Consider the following 23874-nt stretch of genomic DNA (forward strand, 5'->3'; position numbering starts at 1 on the left):
TGGTGCTAGCAATAACATCAGCAGATAGCCCCCCCGGGGCATCGTATGCGCCCGAATACCTGCTCATATAAAGCATAGATGCCCCAAACCATCTCTGATGGGATCCCCAATGATTGTAGGCGCTAGAAGAGTCTCTCTCGTGGCACCGTGTCAAATGCTTTGCGGAAATCCACAAAGCAGCATTATAATCTCTTCTCCCGCGCCCTAGCCTGGTCAATCAGACATCTCAGAGTGAATATATGGTCAATAGTGGAGAAAGCTCCTCGGAATCCAGTTTGCCCTGGTGCTCGCAGTCCCTCCTCCTCTGCATATGAGCTCAACTCTGCCTCGAACACTGTGCCATAAAGTTTGGCCAATGTATGACCAATCATGAGTCATGTAGTTGTTGGGGTCTAGCATGTCTCTCGCTTTGTGGAGAGGCACGATGGTGTGCATAGTCCACTCAGCTGGTAGGCCCTCCACTAGTGCCCTATTAAAGAGGTGAGCAACAAAGGGTCCGAGTGTGTCAGCTGCATAAATAAGATGCTCACTATGTATACCTGTGTGGTCAGCCGATCTCCCATGCTGTAACCAGCGGATAGCTCTCTCTACCATCGAGGCGGTAAAGAAAGTAGAGGTGGTAGGGTGGGATTCCTGTGGTTGTGGTATGGGCGGCTGTTGAGGGATATGGTAGAGGCTTTTTGCATGTGTGTGCCATGTGTGTGGATCCTCAATCGGGGTATGAGGGCGAGGCTCTCTCATCCTGCGCCATGCAGTGGCTGCATCTCTGCTCATGAGAGAGAGAGAGAAGGCTCCAGAGGGATGTGCCTGATCAAAAACAGCCCCCAAGCTGGTCGACTTGTTTTTGGCCTGATTTATGGACTGTTTATGGAGCTGTTTTTGGGCTGATTTGAGAGCTCTTTTGGGACTGTTTATGGCTCTGTTTTGGGGCTAATTTGGCACGGAATTCAGGATTGTTTTTGGCTCCGTTCCGGGCTGATTTATGGACTGCTTTTGGTGCTGTGTTTATATCTTGGCACTAGATAGTTATGTGAGCAAGATTTGTGCTCATGCTTTGTGGAAAATCTGGTGCTAATTGTACCCGCACCTTGGTTTATTGTAAAAGCTTCTTTCTCTCTCAATAAAGAAGTTCTTACGGGGGGCCGGCCATTTTGGCTTGCTTAAATAGGCTTGACTGGCTATATTTGAAGTGCTTTTCCCTTTTTGCCCAAAATAGGTGAACTTGCCCAAAAATATCAACTTTATGCTTTCTTTGGCTTGTACTGCAAGTTTTAGCCCAAAAATATGAACTTTATACTTTCCTTGGATTGTACTCCAAGTTTTAGCCCAAAAATATCAACTTTTATGCTTTTCCTGGCTTGATGCCCAAGTTTCATCTAGGCGCCTCCTTCTGTCCACCTTTCCATGCCCAAAATAATAATATGTCGAGTCCTTCATTAATGATGTGTGAAAACACTGACTTATAAATATTATAAGTCACTTTATTAATAGAAATCCCATGGTGCTCATGCTGCATAGCCATCTTTCAGGCCAAACTTTGCCAGTAAATGCTCTAGCTTTCTTCTGCAGAAAATCCCCGTTCACACCTTGGTTTCGCTTAGTGTGTGAAACACTGGGCAAGACTGGTGAAGGGACCAAATGGTGACATCACCTGCGTCTTATAAAGCAATTGTCCACAACTGTATAAACTTGATATCATTGAGATATCCTTCAAATATAGCAGATGCACTGCCAATCCATGATATTTCATGATTCCTACATCAAAGCCGTAAATCCAGATCCACGATCCCAAGTTAGATACAGGCACAAGAGCCAACCGTATCAAGAAACAAAATGTATCCATATTCTGAGTCAACAACTTTGATAATAACCAGACACATGCACAAGAGCCAACTGTATCCATATTCTGAGTCAACAACTCTGATAATAACCAGACACAGGCACAAGAGCCAAAAATATCAACTTTATGCTTTCCTTGGCTTGTACTCCAAGTTTTAGCCCAAAAATATCGACTTTTATGCTTGTCTTGGCTTGATGCCCAAGTTTCATCTAGGCGCCTCCTTTTGTCCACCTTTCCATGCCCAAAATAATAATATGTCGAGCCCTTCATTAATGATGTGTGAAAACACCGACTTATAAATATTATAAGTCACTTTATTAATAAAAATCCCATGGTGCTCATGCTGCATAGCCATCTTTCAGGCCAAACTTTGGCAGCAAATGCTCCAGCTTTCTTTTGTGGAAAATCTCCGTTCACACCTTGGTTCCGCTCTGTGTGTGAAACACTGGGCAAGACTGGTGAAGGGACTGAATGGTGACAGAGAGCTGTAAGTTTCCCTAGAGTTTGGAGATATGAAGCAACTATACTGAATATATTGCAATGAAACAGTCCCAAGCAAGAGACATAAATAGTCTCATAAGTGAGGGAAGCAAAAGGAAGACTAGACTATGAAAATTGAAAGAGGCAAGCCCACCTATTTATAGGTAAATAGGACTGGCCAACTGGACACCATGTAGCTGGCCGACTGGGCATAAAGCACCCAACCTGGGAAAAATGCCAGAAAAATAGGGTGGCCAGCCCACAACCAAGGGCCAAGAAAAGGACCAAAAGGAGTCTCCAAATATGAGCAAAAACTGGGGATGAATGTGCTAACAATAACCATATAGATGCGTCGAACCATCATATATGTATAAATCCTCGGGCAAAGATATGCCAGAAACTTTGTGCATAGTCCTTGGACATATCCGTAAGAAAAACCATATAAACCAGGCTTTTCAATCATTATGTTTACCTGAAACAGTTCAAGGCAAACAAACAGCACACGATTCTCCTTGTACAGGCATACAAGGGTTAAGTGTCCAAAAACACTTGCAAAAATTTCAAAAAGCAACAACTTTGCAAAACTCAAAGTATAGTTAGTTTATCTTTGCTAGGTTCGTCATGAAGCCAAAAGAAATATCTCCTTAGCATACACATAAGGAATCTTGAGATATAGCTCCATGTAGCTTGCTCGTAAACTTGATTTATAATCCACAATAATCCATATGGAAAGAGTGCTGAACATGGACACGTAAAACCAACTCCATATTCCGAGGATAAAATCTGTGAATCCATAAATCCTTAGACCAAGCTGTCTACTGCTCATGCTCATGATTGCTTCCATAAGCTCAATAGCAAAACTGTTGGTTAGTGTAGTCCCCACTTCTGATCTTTTCTTTTTCTCATTGTTGGAAGGAAGCCTCTTGCTTCCGAGAAAGCCTATGCTCTTGTGTAGCGGAAGCATGGTGGGCCCATTAGCCACAGGTCTTAGGATCGAAACCTGGCTCTGATACTAATGTCAGAAGGAGGGGACCTGGAACAATAATAGTCAACACTTCAAATACATACAGATAGTATGAAGACATAGTGGAAGAACCATAAACAATACAATAACAATGCATTGAGCCGGAATGGCCGGCGCCCCATAGGAACTTCTTTATTGAGAGAGAGAGAAGCTTCTACAATAAACCAAGGTGCGGGTGCAATTAGCACTGGATTTTTCACAAAGCATGAGCACAAGTCTTGCCCAAATAACTATCCAGTGCCAAGATATAAACACAGCACCAAAAGCAATCCAAAAACTGCCTCAAAACAGTCCCATAATCAACTCATAAACAGTCCACAAATCAGCCCGGAACGGAGTCAAAAACAGTCCTGAATTCCGTGCCAAATCAGCCCCAAAACAGAGCCATAAACAGTCCCAGAAGAGCTCTCAAATCAGCCCAAAAGCAGCTCCATAAACAGTCCATAAATCAGCCCAAAAAACAAGTTGACCAGCCTTGTCAGGATTTGGGAGAAAGCAACTGTCTGGCTGCCCTAGAAGAAGTCGACCAGCTCTCTAGAAGTATGGAGCAAGTCGGCCAGCCTTGTAGGAGATATGGAGCAAGTCAGTCAGCAGAGGAGAGAGAGAGAAGGCACCAGAGGGATGCGCTTGATCAAAAACAGCCCCCAAGCTTTGCTTAAATAGAGTCAATTGGCTATATTTGAAGTGCTCTTCCCTTTTTTCCCAAAATAGGTGAACTTGCCCAAAAATATCAACTTTATGCTTTCCTTGGTTTGTACTCCCAGTTTTAGACCAAAAATATCAACTTTATGCTTTCCTTGGCTTGTACGTCAAGTTTTAGCCCAAAAATATCAACTTTTATGCTTGTCTTGGCTTGATGCCCAAGTTTCATCTAGGCGCCTCCTTTTGTCCACCTTTCCATGCCCAAAATAATAATATGTCGAGCCCTTCATTAATGATGTGTGAAAACACCGACTTATAAATATTATAAGTTACTTTATTAATAAAAATCCCATGGTGCTCATGCTGCATAGCCATCTTTCAGGCCCAACTTTGCCAGCAAATGCTCGAGCTTTCTTTTGTGGAAAATCTCCGTTCACACCTTGGTTCCGCTCTGTGTGTGAAACACTGGGCAAGAGTGGTGAAGGGACTGAATGGTGACAGAGAGCTGTAAGTTTCCCTGGAGTTTGGACCGCTGGTGGAAGACTAAGAAAAGGTGCTGTTGTCGATTTCTGTGAGAAAGATTGCAGCCTTGTTTCACTCCAATTGTGTTATATACTGGTATGTAGTTGGCAAGTAAGATGAACATAATAGAGGATGACTGTTGGCCATACGACCTCATTGTCCACCTCTATCAGGCTTTATGTTAAAGTGTAATAAATTAAAAAGATACACAACATATATTAATTTTAGGATTCTCTACAACTGCATATAGGCTACTAGCTTCTATTGTCTTGTGGCGTGTTGACACTATCATTTTTTCTTCTTTTACTTTAATGGGCAGGTGGTTGCCTTGACCATGGGTTTCATGTGGGCCTATTCGGAGTTTTTGATGGGCATAATGGTGCTGAAGCTAGTGAACTTGCGTCCGTGTACCTGCCTCATTTACTCCGCTATCATACATGGTCTATCATAACGCTTGAGATGAACCAGGAGCATGATGCAACTTGTTTAGAATTTGGGCACAATGGAGGGTGGTTGACAGAATTTTCACCTTTTCACCATGATGGTTTTGACAAAAGAGTGCAGGGACATGTAGGTTTAATTGAAGAGAGGATTCACAGCAAATGCAAGCAAATGCGGTTTTCTGTTTCTTTATACAGGGTGATATTGAAAGAGGCACTTTCAAGGGCTTTGTCTGAAATAGACTCGGCATTCACTAATGTGAGTAAAAAGTATCACTGGTTGCTGGAAAGTTTGGACAAGAAAGTCAAGTTGGGTGTTGCCATGTTTCATTCAAATATTAAGAATTGTAGATTTTACAGGAGTTTGGGAAGGACTGGCAGAGCGGATCAACAGCAGTCGTGGTGTTGAAGGTAGACGAACGTCTGCTTGTTGCAAACATTGGGGATTCTAAAGCCTTTGTTTGCTCATGGTGTGCAACATTGGATCTTAAGTTCAACTTTACCCTCCAAGGTTTGTCAGTGCATAGTAGGTTTAAATGCTGATTATAAAAAGCTGTTTGATGTACTCTTTATGTAGATTTGGTACAAGGACCAACATTGCATGAAGAATTTAAAAGGAAATACATATCTCATCCTTATGTGTAATCCTATGATCAGTAGTGTAGGCTTCTCTAACTTCTTGAAATCGCTTGGGAGGATGTTGCCATTGTGGAGCACATAAGGAGATCCAGTGACATTGCATTGGGACTTGCATTGGGACTGCCTGAAGGGTCAGCAGGTTTGGCAGCAGCAGATCCTTCAACTTTTCATGATGGGCTGCCACGAGTCCTATTTCATTACTTGGGGCACAATTGTTTGGGCTCGGGAGCTTATCATCAGCATTGTAGGTGCAGCATGGTCATAAAAGTCATAGCCACTCCCTTGGCAGAGTCCGTCAGATTCATTTCTACGGATTCATACATACTCTCTGCGGCAACTCGGAATGCCTCCAGGGCTCATACAAGAGTGCTGTACAGCCTTTCTCCACAGTTGGAGAAAGGCTGTACAGCACTATAGGCTCCAACCACCAACCCCCACACCCCTTCTCCTTCTCCCTCGAAAAAAGGGAAAAAAACAAAAACAAAAATAAATATAGCTCCATTACGAGAGCTGCCATTTTCTCTTCTCTAGAGGGCTGGTTTCTTGTAAAGTCCCCATAGGACGACCTGATACACAAGCTAAACACACAAGGTTAGTACATATAGAAGGGTGCATGATTCCATCTGGAATCTCCCTGAACCAGGGGCCAAGGTTCCACTCCAAACAAGCCAAGCTAGTCAACCGTGGAGCCATACCACTAGACAAGCCAAGCTAGTCAACCCTGGAGCCATACCACCAGAGCGTGTCCTAAGTGACCTTCGGCAAGACCGCCAGTGAATCGCCGTGTCCATGGGAGGAGTCTGGTTCAGGCACAGGCCATCGACCAACTCTATGACTGAATGGATCATAATAACTTATAAGTCACTTATATAATGACCACTGTCACAATAAATAACAATCCAGCTATAAATAGCTAGTATCTATGGATTATAAATAATAACAAACCCTCATGACCGCCAGTGAGAATAAGATCATCCACATAGAGGATAATCAAGGTGACCATACTACGTTCCCGAAAGGGATACAAGTTCGGATCTGCAAAACTGATCTTTGGAAACCCTTTCACAGAAAGAAGGAATCAATCTATTGATTCCAAGCCTTGGGAGCCTGTTTAAGACCATACAAGACCTGTAAACGATACCCTTTGATCCTGGAACCTCAAAGCCTGGAGGCTGCTTAACATACTCCTCCTCCTGCAAGTCACCATTCAAGAACGCAGATTTTACATCCATCTGATACAATGGCCACCACTGAGAAGAGGCAAGGGCAAGAACTGTTCGATAGCCCCATGGGAGCCCCACGAGTAGATTAAATCTAGTCGGCCAGCAAAAGACAAAGTTTGCTAGCAAAAATGGGTAACTCTACGTGGTGCAAAACTGGGAAAGGACAAGAAAACAGAGAAATCTCATATATGGGCTAGCACACCCACAACAGAGGCCCTCACTCCCTAAGGTGTAATATGGTACATATAGGAGATAGACTTCTAACACCAACATTGTTCTTGAACACAAGGTGGCATTAGTGGATCCATTAGTTCAAGAAATGCAAGACATTCTTATTCAAGTTCGAGATCAGATGATTCGAGTTCAAGAATAATATCAACAAACAACTAACGGTTGTCGTCGACATGATGAATTTTAAGAAGGTGATATGGTTCTTTTGTTCGTTGCTCCTCATCGACATAAAACTATGAAATCAATTTTTCGAAGTTAAGACCATGTTACTATGGTCACATCTATTGATCAAAGGACACATCTCTATGTCCAAAGGACATAGCTATTCCTTAAAGAGGTACACCCTTTCATTAGGGATGTGTCTCTTCATTTGTACCTCTTTGGGCCCTATTTAACACGGCCTTGTGTCTCAATGCAACAACACGCAACTATCCGCTCTAAGCATCTTAGTTTCAGTGTTATGTCTTTAATAATGTCTTATAAATCACTAAGAGGCTGAGAAGTCCTCACATGTTTTGAGCACTCATGATAGAATCTCTAGCTTTGGCTAACATCTCCCACATATCTGCCAAGAAATCCCTAGCCGCATCATTCTGAATACCTTGAAGTCCCATAGCTACCGGAGATCTAGGTTGGTATCCGTACATTAGCATAAACGGACTATAACCAGTGGCCGGATGCGTAGTAGTGTTATGGACAAACTCAATCATCGGGATGTGTCTTTCCTAGTTTTATGGTCTCTTGGATGTGTCTTCCCTAGTTTTGAAGGATATGCCCGAAGCATATCCTTCAAAACGTGATTCACCCTCTCCGTGTGCACGTCGGATTGAGGATGATCAAAGAAACTCAAACTCAGCTTGGTCTCTAATTTTTGGATGACTAGCTTCTACAAGTGTCTAGTTCAAGTCCTTATTACTCACTATGTCACAAGGTAAACCATATAACCGGAAAAGCTACTCAACAAATTGCCATGCCAAATCAAGGGCTGTTACTGTTTTCCTTGTGGGTAAAAATTCTGCCTTTGTCAATCTGTCTACCACCACCCAAATGGCATCATGCCCTCTACGAGTGCATGGTAAACCAATGATAAAGTCCATGGAAATACTCTCCTATTTACTATAAGGGATCTCCAGAGGATGTAGGAGTCCTCTAGCCCTAAGGCACTCAGGCTTGTTCACTTGACAATGACGACACTTTAGTTGTGGACTTCCATCCTCATTTTGGGTCAGTAAAACATAATTTTACCAAATCATAGGTTCGTTGTACTCCCCGATGACGTGCTGTAGGAGCGTCATGACAATCATAAAGGATTCTCCTCCTAATCTCAGCACTATTCGGCATGCAAACTCTCATCATTTCAGAACAACCACCCGTTCCGAATAAGACATTGACCTCCAGCCACCTTGACAGCTTGAGCTCTGGTTTGTAATAATGGAGTAAGCTTATGCATATGCATATATCTTATGAGCTTTTTGATGAACCTAACAAATATTAATTGATACTCAACCTACATTAAAAGGTAACAAGAATTATATATGAACAACAAGCAAAACCGACTAAAATATCCATCGGTCTCACATAGCCCTCTTAGGGAATCATAAAGGTCAGCCTGATTCTTGGTGAAACTAAAAAGATTCACCTCCCCAATCCAACCCAATGCATGTGCAACCTTGTTTAAGCTACCCTTCCGATACCAAATTTCCATATCAAAAATCTTGCATTAACTTTGCTCACTGCGCCTTCTTTCCCCTCAACTTAGGTCTATCATAGAAATACATGATTGACTCATGGTTAGTCAAGACAAGAAATTTGAAGCTTGATCTTGCTCAACAATATAAAACAGAAAGACCTCTTGAAGATCTATTTTCAAGTGGAGTAGAGTTTAAGGAGGAGGAGAATCTCTCATAAGCCATGCTTCTTATATGTGCGTGACTTTTTCTGTGAAATGTTATGATGCCTTGATGTCAATGTGCTGATGTCTCATAGATTTTTTTTTTCAGAAAGAGACTTCTATTAAGTATGAGAAAAACATACAACAATCACAGCTATAAGCCGGAAGAGAATAGAATCACCCCAATATGTAAGGTGATTTCAACCACTGAGGAGCATCATGATGCCATGTAAGACCTGTGGTACTAGAGGAAAAGAAGATGCCATGGTTCCATTCCCGCATAAATATCACACGCTTTGCTTGCGCAGAACGAGAGGGCCCCTGAATGCGAGCCCGCCTCCGTGCATCTAGCTCTCCAGATCTGCCATTCTGTAATACTGGCAATAATCTCCCAACTGGTGTCAATCCTCTGTCTAGGGGGTGTATAATCAGAGTGAGGAACATCCTGCAATAAACCATGTTGGGCAATACCTCTACGAATGAAAAAAACAGAATTTGTACCACTGCCCTCATAAAAAAGTTGCGGACCGGACTGGGAGAGCCAAGCAACTGTCCCCCAAGTCACATGCATGGCTTGGCCACTCAATCTGCCCATAAGTTGGGCTACAGGACCCCAAATCTACTATGCAATGCTGCATCTCCATAGACAATGTTGTACGGACTCAGAATCTGCCGCACATCTAGGACAGGAAGGTGCTACACCGAAAACTGATGTCCACTGATTGGTGGGGAGACCATTATGTAAGAATAACCAAAAGAAATGAGAGATGTGGCTCCTTTTGTATGAGTGCCAAAGTCTATGCCAATATTTGCGCTGTATCACTGGAGAAATATCATAGCTCTCCCAATGAGGCCTGAGAGTAGGGATCCTATGCATTTGTCGAGTGAGGAGAAGCCTGGCATTCCGAACAGTGAAACTGAAAAAAGGAAGACTTTTCAAAGGATCGAAGGCATCAATCCACTCCCACTCTCCTGGATCCCACTGAAGATATCTGATAGGATTGCCACCATATAGCCACAAACACCAAGAGCCATGAGTCACTATCTGAGGAGAAGGGTCAATGAACCAGTGCTTCCCCGAGCGACCAACAATCCTCACTGGACTAAGCCTAGTATTTGGTATAATCTCCTCCATACTACCTCTCCTCAATCTCCCACCAAGCATGATAGAATAAATGAGGAAATTTGTATCCTCCTGGCCTGGCAGAGCAATGACCTGCAGAGGTATGCCTATCCTCGAAAAAACTCCCAGTCAACTCGGATGATAGTCTCCGTGAAAGGTCCCAGAAAGCCACTCATGCGGAATAGCTGCATCAATCTGATCAATACGAATGCGAGAGCCCCTAAGATGCTGAGTGGATGTAACTCTCCGATCCTCCAGAAGACTCTTAAAGGTCTTCCAAGCAAGAACTGTGTGTGCGCATCTCTCCCATCCTGACCATTGCATATAACGAGATGCACCAAGTGGCCGACCAGCCTCATCCCTAATGAACTCGTTCCACATAATAGGTTGTCGGTCAGCCTCGTCCAAAGACCTAGGAAGCCTTTGTCGCAAAAAATATCTCATGCTTCTCCATGCTCTGACAATGGCTGCAATAAGAGGGGAAGATGGTGCCCTAATATCAGCGTTTGTGAACAAAAAACGTGTGTTGGGCATCCAGTCTCTCCCGACCTTGGGTGTACATCTGGAAATCTGAGACAAGAAAAAATCCTTCCAAGGCTCAGTGCCTGGTAGGAAACCTCTCACCACAAGTTTGCAAAGCAACGCCCTGCACTGAACATCTGGATCGATAATATTCAAGTCTCCCTCTCTTTTGGGCTGAATAACTGTGAGCCAAGCTACCTTGGCACGTGTGTCTGAGGTGCCATCCAAGCCCGACCAGAGAAAATTGCGGATCAATCTCCGCAATTGGCCAATGCACGCACGAGAGAAGCACCAACAAGAGGCAATAAACCAAGCTGAGGCAAGCAAAACTTGATTAGCCACCAAAGCTCTGGAGGCTAAATCTAATCTCCTGGAGCTCCAATGGAGGAGCTTCTTCCGGATACTCATAAGTACCGGAGCAAACTACTGTGCAGGAGAAATATCAATCCCAACTTGGCATCCCAAATATCTAGCAGTGCATCCTCTGCCGATGCAAGTAAAACCAAGCTCTGCACCCCAATCAACTCTCGGTGAATCACTAACCCAAAAACTAGCAGATTTGTGCCAATTAATGAGTGCCCCTGTTGCCAAAGAGAACTCCTCTAGTGCTACCCGGAAGGAACATAAGCATATATGTGAAGCCTCCAAAAACAGGGCTGTGTCATCAGCTACCTCAGAGTCAACCAACTCCTCATGACTACGAAGAGGCAACCTCAATCTTGAAATACCAGCAGTGGAGCGGAGGAAGATGCTCATGGCCTCTGCAACTATGATATATAATAAATGGGCTAATGGGCAGCCCTGTCGTACTGAGCGAGAAATCTGAAACCGCTCTCCTCTATCACCGCAAGCAAGAACTCTACTGTGGGCATCACGATACATGCATGAAACTCCCTTGATCCATCTCTGAGAGAAGCCCATATGACTAAGAGTACCCTCAAGGAAGTCCCAATCCACTCTATCATAGGCCTTCTCAAAATCCAAGAGCAGAATGGCTAAGGGCTGATTGCTCGCTTTAGCCCATTCGACGGCCTCCCAAAACGAGAAAATGTTATCAAAGATGCTCCTGCCGTGTAAGAATCCATTCTGGGTATCATGAATAACATCCTTGCAACCTGACGCTCACTGCCTTAGCAAGAATCTTATAGGCAGTCCCAAGTAAGGTGATAGGTCTCCACTGGCCAATCAATGTCTTATCCCCGCTCTTAGGAATAAGATAAATAAGCCCCTCAGTGAGAGAAGAAGGCATAGAACCTGTGTCCCACATCTCTTGCAAAGCCGATGTTATCTCAGCCCCAATCTCATCCCAAAAAGTAGTGAAAAAAACAGGAGAGAGGCCATCCTCCCCTGGACACTTACCATGAGGTAAGGCATAAAGAGCATGACTAAACTCCTGCATAGAAAAAGGGGCATCCAGAGTGGCACACATCTCCTTGGTGATCAAATGTGGCAATGCATTCCAAACCTTCCTCTGTGCCCTATGTCTTAGATCAGAATGCGGCTCAGCACTAAGAAGCTGGCAGTAGAAATCGGTGGCAATTTGTCTAACCATAAGAGGATCTGAGTGAAGAGTGCCATGTGAATCGTGCAACTGCCTGACACTATCTCTGGCATGAGATGGGCCGTGAGGAGCAAAGAAATGTTTGTTACATTTGCCACCCATCTGTGTCCAAAAGGATTCCTGGGCATGGAATCGGTACTCACCGTGCTGCTCAAGAGAGTGATGAAGTTCTGCTCTAACAGTACATAAAGAATCTGCAACCCATTGAGCATGAGGATGTTTCTCGTGCTCTTTCTGCAAGGCAGCCAATCTACGTCTAATAGCCCTTTCTAAGTCCAAGGCCTCTTGCCTCTTAGACAAGGCACATGTGTGATAAAAGTCACTAATATCACAGAGAGCAGAGGCCAGAGGCTTTGAGAGGCCTGTAAGAAGTCATGAGATCTCCAAATATCAAGCATACGATGTGATAGTTCTGCATCTGAAAACAAATGATGAGGGATGCGTACATGGGGTGCTGATCCATGGCAATTCGGATCTCTAATACATAAAACTACTGGGCAATGATCCGATTTGGAGGTGCGTGTAGCAATCAAAGTATGTCCACCTCTGTCAAGCACCCAGTCATCCACATAAAATCTATCTAACCGTGCATAGATACATCCTACATCTCTTCTCTTGCTAGACCATGAATAAAGAAGAGTGGATGGACTCCTCAAAATGTCATCCTCATGCCAACAATCTCTACCATGAATGTAGAGTATAAACCTCTCCCAAGACGCTCTTTCAAGAGGATGCACCATGCCCTCATGTCCACCTCTTTTATCCGTTGGCATCTCAACCATGTTAAAATCCCCACCAATAATCCAATGGTCGGCAAGAGGCATTAATGTAGTGAGAGATTTCCAAAAGGCAATCCTCTCACCTCTATGGTTAGGAGCATAGAGGTTGAGAATACCAATGTGTGTAGTACCCTGCATAAGAAGGATCCACTGCGCTCTCGCAGGCAAAATGACACCATGTCCAATGATGCAAGGCAAGATCAAAGCTGAAAGAGAGATACAAACACCACCCTTGGTACCAACAGTCGGTGACCAAAAGGTGTGTCCCGAGAGAAGCCTGCCTGATCTCCCACAGTGACTAGCATCCAGTTTATGCTCTTGCAAGAGCAATATATCCATAGGTCCACTTGTGACTGCACAATGAAACTGGGTTTTTACAATTTGTTTCCGTCGACGCGGAAAAAAACCCCCAAGACCCTGAATGTTTCAAGAGACAATCCTCATAAAGACTCAGAGTAGGAACGACCGGATCTCGTGGTCGACGAAGGACCCCCTTTAGAGGCGGAAGTATGTCTCGCATAGGTAAGGGAGGGAAAATTTGACGATGTAAACCTTACCCCTCTCTCCCACTCCGGGGAAAAGCCAGGGCTAGTCCTCAGAACTGGAGAGGTACCATGACAATGCGAATGTGCAACATCATCCTCAAGGGTGCAATCATCCTGTAACTGTAATGCAGCATCCTCTTGTGAGGGATCCAGATCATGTGCCTGCAAGGCCTCATCCTCCAAAAAAGGATCAACATCCTGTGAGGCAAGAGCTGCATAGGGGTTAGGGTGCTCCACAGGGGGTGTGGGTGAAGGGGCAGGTACGGGGGTCCGAGGGTGCCTGCCATCCCTAACCACAACCCAACGCTGTGTGGTCTGCTGTGGCAAAGGAGCAGCTGGAGTCTCAGCATCTGCAGAAGGCCTCTGATGAGCAGGACCACGCCGCCTCCTAGCATGGCCCCTCGATCTGGGACAATCTCTAGGAATGTGACCCTGTCGACGACAAATCCGACACTAGTTAGGTCTGCCTGCAATCTCCATCCTCTGGCCAAGCTTGGTGGTTCTTATATGTAAAATTCTCTAGAACAATATGATTGCGGGGAAAAATTGTATTGTTTTGCAAAGTTTCATAGTAATGGTGTTGTTTCATATGTCAGTTCTTTCATTCATAAAAAACTATTATTGATTTATGCAGATGTTGCAAGAGATCATAGTAAATGCCAAGAAACTGTTAAGGTTGCAGTTGATGCAAAAGGCGCTCAAAACTCACTCTCAGTCAAGGAGCTCACCATTGACCATCGTCCAGACAGATTGGATGAGAGGAAACGAATTGAAGCTGCAGGTGGTTTTGTATCAACATGGGACGGGGTGGCGAGGGTGAACGGTCAACTTGCAATTTCTAGAGCCATTGGTGATGTTACATTAAAAAAGTGAGCTTATTTGGGCCTTCTTACTTTTGCCAATAACATGGTTTATGTTTTGTCAGCTGTTTGCTAGAAAACTTGTATTTTATTTAGTGTCATGTGGAGTTGGATTGGATAGTTGCTTAGTCTCACACATTCAAGCTCACCCTATTGACCTGAAGCACATACATTGACATCCGTTGTCTCTAAAGGACAAAAATCATCTGAAAGCTTTAGTATAAAACATGTTGATTACCTTCTAGAAACAAAAGGATAGATTTTGTTTCTCACAAAGTTTACATGCTTGCCATCTCCTGGTTTAAGAGCGCATAGACACATGCATGTGTACAGTTATCTCTATGTGTGTGTGAGAGAGAGAGAGAGAGATTCGAAGGTTGGGTCTTTGGCATAATTGGGTCATGCGAAATGTTTTCATCTTCGTATCACATTTTTGTAATCTAATCAGCCATCCATTACAAAAAGAGAGAGAGAAAGAAAGAAAGAAAGCTTTATTAACGTCTACTAGAGGCCGAAGTCGGCCTATGAGACAAAACAATATACAACTGTCAATGTCCTTTGGGTATCCAGATAATAGAAAAAAGTACAGGGTACAAAGCTGAAAAGCTAAAAACTGAAAAGCTAAGGATCGATGGGAGACTGACAAGGGATGGATGAAGCTCTATCACTTGGGGCTCATTGTGCAGTACTGTATGCATCGGGTATACAATCATGCTATGCAAATCTAGCTAGCTCCATCCAGTACCATACTGGGGATGTAGGATGGTGTACATCAGTGGGGGAGGGGCAAAGACCTCCTGTAGGATCCTCCCCCTCCCTAGATCTGATCGAAAATGTGTGAGCCTCTCCTGGACATAAAGCTGGTGGTGAGACCGGATCTGAGTGATCTCTCTCATGAAGTCTGGGGGTCTGGTAGCCTGGTGCTCTCTCTCTCTCTCGCAGCCCTCGCTTCGCCTCCCTCCTGCTCACCTGCCTCCAATCCTACTGTCTTCGCCATCTGCCTCGTGCCTCCCACCTTCCGCCCTTTCGCCTCCTGCCTCCTCGCCTCCCGCTTCCGTGCTTTCTGCCATCTGCCTTCAGCTTCCCGCCTTCCGCCCTCTGCGTTTTCAGTCCCGTCATCTCTCTGCGTTTTCAGTCCCTCCATCTCTCTCTCTCTCTCTCTCTCTCTCTCTCTCTCTCTCTCTCTCCCCCTCTGCATTTTCAGAGCCCCACCATCCCTCCCCCGCCCCTGCATTTTCAGCCTCCCGCCATCTCTTTCTCTCTCCTCGTAGCCCCCTCCCGCCACTCTCTCTCTCTATTCCGTCTCATCGCCTGTTGTGCCCGCACTGCTCCCATCGTGTTGCTGCTACCCGCGCTGCTCTCTTGCATCGTGTTGTTGCTGCCTGCGTTGTTGCCTAAACTGTCCACTGCCTGTGCTTCAGCCCACGCTCTCTTCCTCCCTCTGCGTTTTCAGTCCCGCCATATCTCTCTCTCTCCCCCTCTGCATTTTCAGAGCCTTGCCATCCCTCCCCCGCCCCTGCATTTTCAGCCTCCCTCCATCTCTCTCTCTCTCTCCTCGTAGCCCCCTCCCGCCACTCTCTCTGTTCCGTCTCATCGCCTGTTGTGCCTAGCACACCTCGCCATCTCTCTCTTTCCGTCTCTCTGTTCGCTACTGCCGCCCACTAGCCCCTCCGCCCTGCTGGCGCCATGCTGGCCCGTTTGCCTGTCCGGTACCGCCCCCATGCCTCCCTTTTCCCACCCACCCTTCCTCAGGCCCCCAAGGCAGCAACATAACTCTCTCTCTCTCTCTCTCTCCTCCCTGCTTGTGGGAAGGGCTGCAGAGTAATCTCGAGGAATGGCCCCAAGTCTCCAAGAGAAACTCGAGGCCCTCGAGACGGCAATGAAGGCACTAATCAAGGAGAACAAGAAGACATCCGATTCCAACCTCATTGAGGTGGAGAACAAACTACACCGGCACATCGTGGCCCTCGAAGCACGCGTCATGGACCTTGAACAAGAGAATAAAGCACTCAAGGAGGAGGTGAGTGCATTGAAAGTGGAACTGGTAGCCGTCAAGAACACCGAGAAGGAAGAAGGGGAGATCAATGACAACACTCTCACGGCCATCAAAGAAGAGATCTCCAAGGAGATCACAAAGGACATGGAGGGAAAACTCGAAGCCAAGCAGTCAGGATGGATTGAGGTGGTGAAGAAGAACATCCGTAAAGAAGTGAGGGAGGAGACCCAAAGGGAAGAACATCAAATCATTCACACCACCATTGAGGAGGAGAAGATGAGGCATGCCCACCACCTCAACATTCGAGTCACATGTATAGCCGAGACACCCAACTCCACTCCCGAGAAAGATGGACAGCTTCTATGCATGAAGCTAGGCTACAGGGAAGAGGACCCCGCAGAGTTTGCTGCGCCTCCTATGATGGTAGAGGCCATATTCCAGACTATATGCGTGCTAGACAGATTCAGAGAGATGCCACAGGACAGATTGTCATACAGAGCTTTTGAGGCATCTAGACAGCTGGCTGAGGCAGGAGACAGAGGATCATGGTATGCACAGGTCACACATTGGTTCTCACAGCATGGCCTAGACATGGATCATCTACCACCCTTCCAGTATGACAAGGATGCACCACATATCCGTCTCTCATAGTGAGAGGAATAGAGTATTGAGACAGGACCTATGGCAGCTCTATACACGAGAGACATGGATATCGCCTACAGCTTAGACATGGATCATCTACCACCATTCCAGTATGACAGGAATGCACAACATATCCGTCTCTCTCATAGTGAGAGGAATAGAGTATTGAGACAGGACCTATGGCAGCTCTATACATGAGAGACATGGATATCGCCTACACAGCCTCTTTCACCGAAGATGCTGTACTACAGAGATCACTTCATGAGTATCACTTGTGATGGATTTATAGAGAGGCCTAGATACATGGAGGGCTTTTTACCACACGGCTCCCGAGTAGCTATTGGTCAGCTTAGAGTCTCATAAAATCGATTGGAGATCGAGGTTGGCAGAGTAGCACGGATCCCCCAAGAGGAGAGGGTATGCAGAGAGGAGGTGGAGAGTGAGAAGCATTATGTATGCAGATGCAGAGCATATACAGCCATCAGAGAGAGATATCCCATTTTATATAGAGAGCCACATTCCCTACGCCAACTCTTTGAGGCAGCAGACTAGCGCATACTGGGGAGATTCATTCTAGACATACAACGTCACAGAGAGACATCATTACAGGCTCAGACAGCTCCAGAGGGGGGACGACAAATACAGATTACTACATTTTTTCAGAGATCCACCCCACTCCCAGCCCCTACACAGCAGGGAGTTACTCTCCAGAGAGCAGAGACACTCAGAGCCCGTAGGAGATAGAGGACACCTGGCTTTCGGACACCACGCCTATAGTAGAGAGAGATGACAGAGATTAGAGTCCAGTTTCACAGAGAGGGTGCGGAGCGGCTGGCTCGCTTCTTCAGAGCAGACCCAGGCATGTTCTTTAGGGAGCTGTGGACACCCCCTTCATTTATATATACCATTTTATACCCCCAATATGGTACAGGATGGCGCTAGCTAGGTTGCATATCATGATTGTATACTCCATGCATATAGCTTTGCATTCTCCTAGTAGTAGAGCTCCATCCCCTCCCCCACTCATTGTACTTATTGCACACCCAGATTCAGCTTTTTAGCTCAGTACTTTTTCATTTTGTTGGGATGACAGAGGATACCCCACACAGGTACACTGATTTGTCTCATAGGCCGAGTTCTTTTGGAAGACATTAATAAAATCTTTCTTTCTTTCTTTCTTTCTTTCTGTCTCCGTCGAGCTCGGAGATCCTCTGCGCGTTGAAGTGTGACTCCCTGTTGTGGTTGTGGGGGGGGGGGTGGTGGCGTAGCTCTCTGAAAGAAATCTGTAATCTGGGACTGCTACCTACCTCCCTGTGTCGTCTGTGTCTGTAGTAGTGTCTCTCTGTGTCGTTGTATCTCTATTAGGAACTGCCCGAACCGGCGCTGGTCTGCGACTCCATGATCTGGCGCAATGAGTAGGGCTCCCTAAAGAAAGTGCGGTAAGAGAGAAATGAAATGAAATAATATATTAATGTCTCTAATACGCCATAGTGGCCTATGAGACCAAAACTGAGAGTACATCTGAAGCTGGTGTCTCATCAAAGAGAACAACTAAATGAGACTAAAAAGTACAATAAACTAATTGTCCTATAGTTATAAGAACAGAACTGTAAGACTCCGAGATGATACTGAGTAGAAAATATTGGAAAATACTGAAAATGTATATCAGGTAGATCCATGTATGCTGATCAGTTGAAGTGTTGCCCTCTCCTTAGCTCAAGTATCTCCGCTATGGGGCTGTGCCGCTGTCTAGAACGGAGAGGTCGTAGAAGCGAGGTAGGCGCCTCCAATGCCGAGCAATAATGGCTCTGATGTGGCGAGGGTGAGGATGCCGTGGTCGGGATCCTGGTGGGCGTGGCCGACGAGCACGACATAAGATAACTGCTATATCAGTGGTGACTCCCTGGGAGCGTGGTCGGTGCCCTGATGGCCCAATGGAGGAGGTATCAGGAGGTGTGTGGGTTGGGTTGCTAGTGCTGGTGCTGGTGCCGAAGAAATCTGTCAGGGTCCTCTGTCTAGGTACATCATGGCTCGGCCTCCTGTTTGCCAAGAGGGTCTCTCTGTGTCTCCTTAGCTCAAGTAGAAACAATCCCAGGCATCTCTGATCCTCAAACTCCACGACCTTGCGTAACGGCCCAAAACCCTCTTGGAAGAGGTAGTGATATCTCCCTCGGATCTCATAATAGATAGACTGTACATCGGCAAATGTAGTGTTCCTCTGTCTCCACCTCCTAGTAGCATAGCTAACAAATGCAGTCATCCAAGATTTGATGCACATATCGCCCTGTCTCAATCCGCAGCTGTTGTGATGAGGTCCGGATCTGTCCAATGGCACAACGTATCCGATGTGATAGGTGTACATCCATGTATGCCGGGCGGGTGATAAAATCATCCGGTGAGAGGTGTAGAAAATGGCTCTTGTAATGAGCCATTTTCGTGCCCAAGGGCTCAAGGGGGCTAGTCCATGTCCTCTCTGTGTCCACTCTGATGATATCCATCCTGATCACGCGGTTTTGCTCTGAGCGGGTGAGATTCAAAAATGGACAATCCAGACTGTACTGAAAGGGTGGTAGTGACTCTATCTGCAAACCATGTAGGTCAAACCATGATCTCATTTGAGTGTACCAGCAATGAGTATCTCCATCCTCTGCCAACTATATGGATGAGGTCAATGCCAATTGGGAGTACCTCTGCTGAGGGAGCTCCCATAGCCGCTGTAAAAAGATAAGTGCTTGGAATAGGGCCTCGGTTACTACTGGTGGGGCACCCAACTCAGCCCGAACAATCTGATGTGGTACTGATGATTTGCTCTGAATCATGCGGGCAATCATCATAATCATGCGGTCTCTCCATTTGCCTCCATCCCTCATCTGTCCCTCTCTGAGATCTGTGATGTATACTGGCCCCCAAATTGGAGCTCCGTACAGGAGGGTCAGTGTGACAAGCGTATCAAATAGCCACAATTTGGTGTGTGGCTCCTGAAATTGTATGTGTGCACATTGCCTCTCAAGTGCCCCCAAGGCTGCATGCCCTCGAGCTAAGCTAGCTGCTGCTACCTCCTTCAGGGAGAAATGCGGTCCTGTGAAAGTAACTCCCAAGTAGACATATGACCTGACGTACTCTACCGGCTCCCCTCGGAAAGTGAACCGAGGCTCTGATCTCGTCACCCATGCCTATGTGGTGTTAAACACCATAACCTTGGTTTTCCCAAGGTTCATTGTCAGATCTCTATCCGCACAGAAAGCCTGTAATGCATCCAGGTGTCTCTGTAATCCCTCCAGAGTGTCAGAGATTAGAACAATATCATCAGCATATAACAAGATGGGTATCAACACCCCTGCCAGGCATGCCCCTGGGCCTCCCAATCTATCTACATAATCAGAGACCGCATCAATGTACAGTCCAAAGAGGGTGGGCGATAGCGGGCATCCCTGCTTCACCCCTATCGTGCTGGTCACCCTATCAGATAGTCCGCAGACTCTGCCTGTCACAGACTCCTTATCCCCCAGTGCATATCCTTGGGTACCTCAATGTCATGCAATCTGTGCATAAGCCTGGCACGTGGTACGGTATCGAAGGCTTTGCGGAAGTCCACAAAGCAGCAATATATCCTTCTCTTCTGTGCCTTGCCCTCTTCAATAAGTGCCCGAAGTGTCAGTGTGTGATTCAAGGTAGTAAATCCGCTCCTGAAGCCAGCCTGTCCATGTGCTCGATGACCATGCCTCTGCCCATTGGCTCAGCTCCGACTCCAATATGGAGCCCATCGGTACCATGGGGTCCCCACTCTTAAAGAGTGGTACAATGATATGCTCTGTCCAGCTTGTCGGGAAACCCTCTCAAATAGCACGATTAAACACATGTACGATGAGCGGAGCCAAAGTGTCTCGTGCATATGAGAAGTGCTCTCCAGCTAGCCCATCATGATCCTGTGCCTTTCCATTCTTTAACGTGTCTATCGCATCTAGCACCATCCGCATAGTAAAAAAGGTGATGCTAGCCGGTCTATCTCCCAGTGGAGGGGGGGTGGTGGGCTGTCCTGGTGCATCATATAGCTCTCTAGCATAAGTATGCCATGCCTCATGTGTAGTAATCGGAGTACCAGGCTGTCTCTCCTGAAACATCTTCCATGCCCTCTTGATGTCCTTCCCTAGGAAGAGTTGGTAGATCTCCTCCTCTAGCTTAGCCAGATAGGCTCGTTTCTTCCTCCGCACAAGGCGCTGAAAGATCATCCTGGCCTGTCTATGTGTGTGAGACCCAATGGCAATCTCACGCTGTAGCTGTGCTCATGTCTCATGACACTCATCATCATACCAACTGTTCTGTGGGGCAGTGCTGCGGGGGTGGGTGGAAGGGATCATAGTGCAGCGAAACGCATATGAGGCGGATGCATGTAGTACACCTACCAATCCTCTCGTGATCTCGTCCAGAGGGCTATGCGGGTCTAAAGCGAACAAGCCATCAGATACTGCATCTCGATAAACCCCAACTGTCTCACATGTAAACTGATATCTCGGGTACCTAGGTAGATGAGTGGCTGGCCAATCTCTTGGGGATCTACCTACTAGTGTGGAACTCAGGCATGCACGATCGGCTGCTATGCCAATGGGCCTACTGGAAATCGTGAAACCCCGCACATCAGGTATCAATGAAGGAGATCCCATCAAGTAGTCCACTGTGCTCGCTCCCCCTTTAGAGTTCCAGTGTGCGAGAGCATCTGATCCTTGCCATCTCGATAAGCCATTGTATATGACCAACCCATGTGCACTCCCGAGTGTGAGAAAATGCCTGCCATAATGTGTAATCTCCCCCTCATCCTGTGCTGATCTCTGCAACCCTACATCCTCTGCCGTGATCTCCTGGTACATAGCCTCTTGAGTATCATACAACTGTTTGCTCTGTGCCTGTACGTGCATTAAAGTCTCCCAATAGTAATATGTCTCCCATGCTGGCAAACCTCATGATATCATCATATAGTGGTATATAGGGTGACTCCCCTGATGGTGCAAACCTGGAGTGGACTGGGGGAAAGTAGCATACTGCCACATATAGCTCGTGGAGCCCCTCTTTGCATATTCGGACCCACATGTACCTCGCATTTGCATCTCTATGTATCACATGTATTTTGTCACGAAGCTCCTCCCTGTAAAGTATTGCTACCTCTCCAGATCCTCTGGTACCTCCCACTGTGCGTGGCTGAGGGTGGAAAACTGATTCCCATGTATAACCCCGGACGTCAAGGAGTCTCTTGTTTGTGCACTGATGGGTCTCTGTATACATAGCAATATCACTGTGTCTGAAAGTATCCTCAAAGTATCCTGCATCTGTTCTAAGGGCTCCGTTGCGATTCCGCACCGTGAATAGCAAGGTCTCATAGGCCGCGCACCGTCAAGCGGACCTCCTCTCCATAATGATGACTCAGCCATCTCTGTATACCGCCCATTTCCCCTCTTTCCTTGCCTCAAGCACACGCGGCATGTGTTCCTTCCGGTGTGCTGTCTGTGCGGGTGTATGGTCCTCATCCAAATAAATCTTTTCCGCCTTAAGGGCCATCCTTTTGGAGAGGAAGGCCTTCTTTTTCTCCAAGTCACCAAATCTGATGATCAATATCTTTGCCCTGGTTTCATCTCTGCCTACTCGCCATGCTCCGGTAATGGGTACATCCGTGGCTCCAATTTTTGTTGCAAGAGCTTTTGCATCCTCTTGGGGATTTCCCTTATCTTCCCACCCAACTATACGTACATGTAAGGCACGTGCCTGTCTCTTGGCTTCCTCTTCCAATGTAGCATTCATCACCTCTACTTTATTGACTGGTGTATCCTTCTGTTCTTTTACTACTTCAATCCATGGGTTGACTTCCTCAATTTGTTTCTTTGTGGCACTGGCAATTTCAGCCCATGAATGCATTTCCTTCTCACCTGCAGCCACTTTTGCCTTACATGATTCCAAAGTGTTTTGCATTTCTGTGATGTCTTTTTCCCGGTCAGCCATACATGTCTTCAAAGTGCCTTCGTACGATGCAACTGTTGTGCCAATCTCTTGGAGCATGTCATCCTTCCATTTCTGCATCTCTTTTTTCATTTCCGTGTGCATCAAGGCTTGGGCTAATTCCATCTCAACCCGTACTTGGACTTGCATTTCTCCCTTCAATTGGACATATATCTCTTCCTTCAGCGTTTCGTATGTCACTTTCCTTTGGGCATCCATCTGCTCGGTCCATTCCTTTTCAAGCTCTTGTCGCATGGTGTCCATCTCTGTCCTTATGTGAAGCTGTAGCTCCTCATAATGGGCCTCATCTCGTCGGGCCATCTTCATAATCCTTTGTGAGCTAGGGGACATGATTCCTTCCCCCAGTCTTCTGCGGTAGGCATTTGGTGCCTTCGTGGGGGTGTGAAAGGTTGTCTCACCATCCTGTTCCCCCTCGAGGGGTTGAGACATGTTTTCCCCTACTAGTTGCTGCCTTGGGGGTCTGAGCAAGGGTGGGTGGAAAAACAGTGCAAAACTCAAAACTGGCTTCGCACAGAGTACAACAGAGAGGCGTGTAGGTGGGTGCGCATAGAGTAGGCGCACAAGTCAAGCCCGTCAACCTTCTCACACCAAAAAGTTTTACCACGTGCAGTCCAGACCTGTCGCCAAAGAGAGAGAGGATCGTTTTTGTCCTGTGTTCCCAACCGACTAGCTTTTTTAGAGAAAAACCACCCACGTGTGCTGCAGCCGACTGTGTGCCCAAGGAGAGGATCAGCCAGTTGCTGCAGAGGATCGTCAATCTGCTAGTGGCTGGGGGTTATTTCCGCACGCGCATCTCCTCGCTCTCCCCTTTCGACAAGCTCACGGGAGGGCTCGCCTGGTGCATCACCGCCAACAACGTCGACGTTGACTTCGACCTGTTCTACGACGACGATGCTACCCTCGGACAC

At 46.3% G+C, this 23874-nt stretch overlaps 1 protein-coding gene across 7 annotated transcripts in view; it reads left to right on the top strand.

Moving 5' to 3' along the window:
• Positions 1-23874, top strand: part of LOC147614478 (uncharacterized) — a 249117-nt gene that overhangs the window by 21432 nt on the left and 203811 nt on the right. For 3 of the 7 annotated variants that reach the window (XM_086781017.1, XM_086781018.1, XM_086781023.1), the window contains exons 2-4: positions 4828-5207; positions 5309-5459; positions 14097-14331. In XM_086781017.1, coding sequence (XP_086637143.1) covers positions 4828-5207; positions 5309-5459; positions 14097-14331 — 766 coding nt within the window. Of the gene's footprint in view, positions 1-4368; positions 4540-4827; positions 5208-5308; positions 5460-14096; positions 14332-23874 lie in introns of all 7 variants that reach the window. The other 4 variants (XM_086781019.1, XM_086781020.1, XM_086781022.1 and 1 more) reach the window with 4 other exon arrangements.

The sequence above is a fragment of the Cibotium barometz genome, chromosome 42 (assembly GCF_041138505.1).
Source record: "Cibotium barometz isolate CiBa-2024 chromosome 42, ASM4113850v1, whole genome shotgun sequence".
NCBI lineage: Eukaryota > Viridiplantae > Streptophyta > Polypodiopsida > Cyatheales > Cibotiaceae > Cibotium > Cibotium barometz.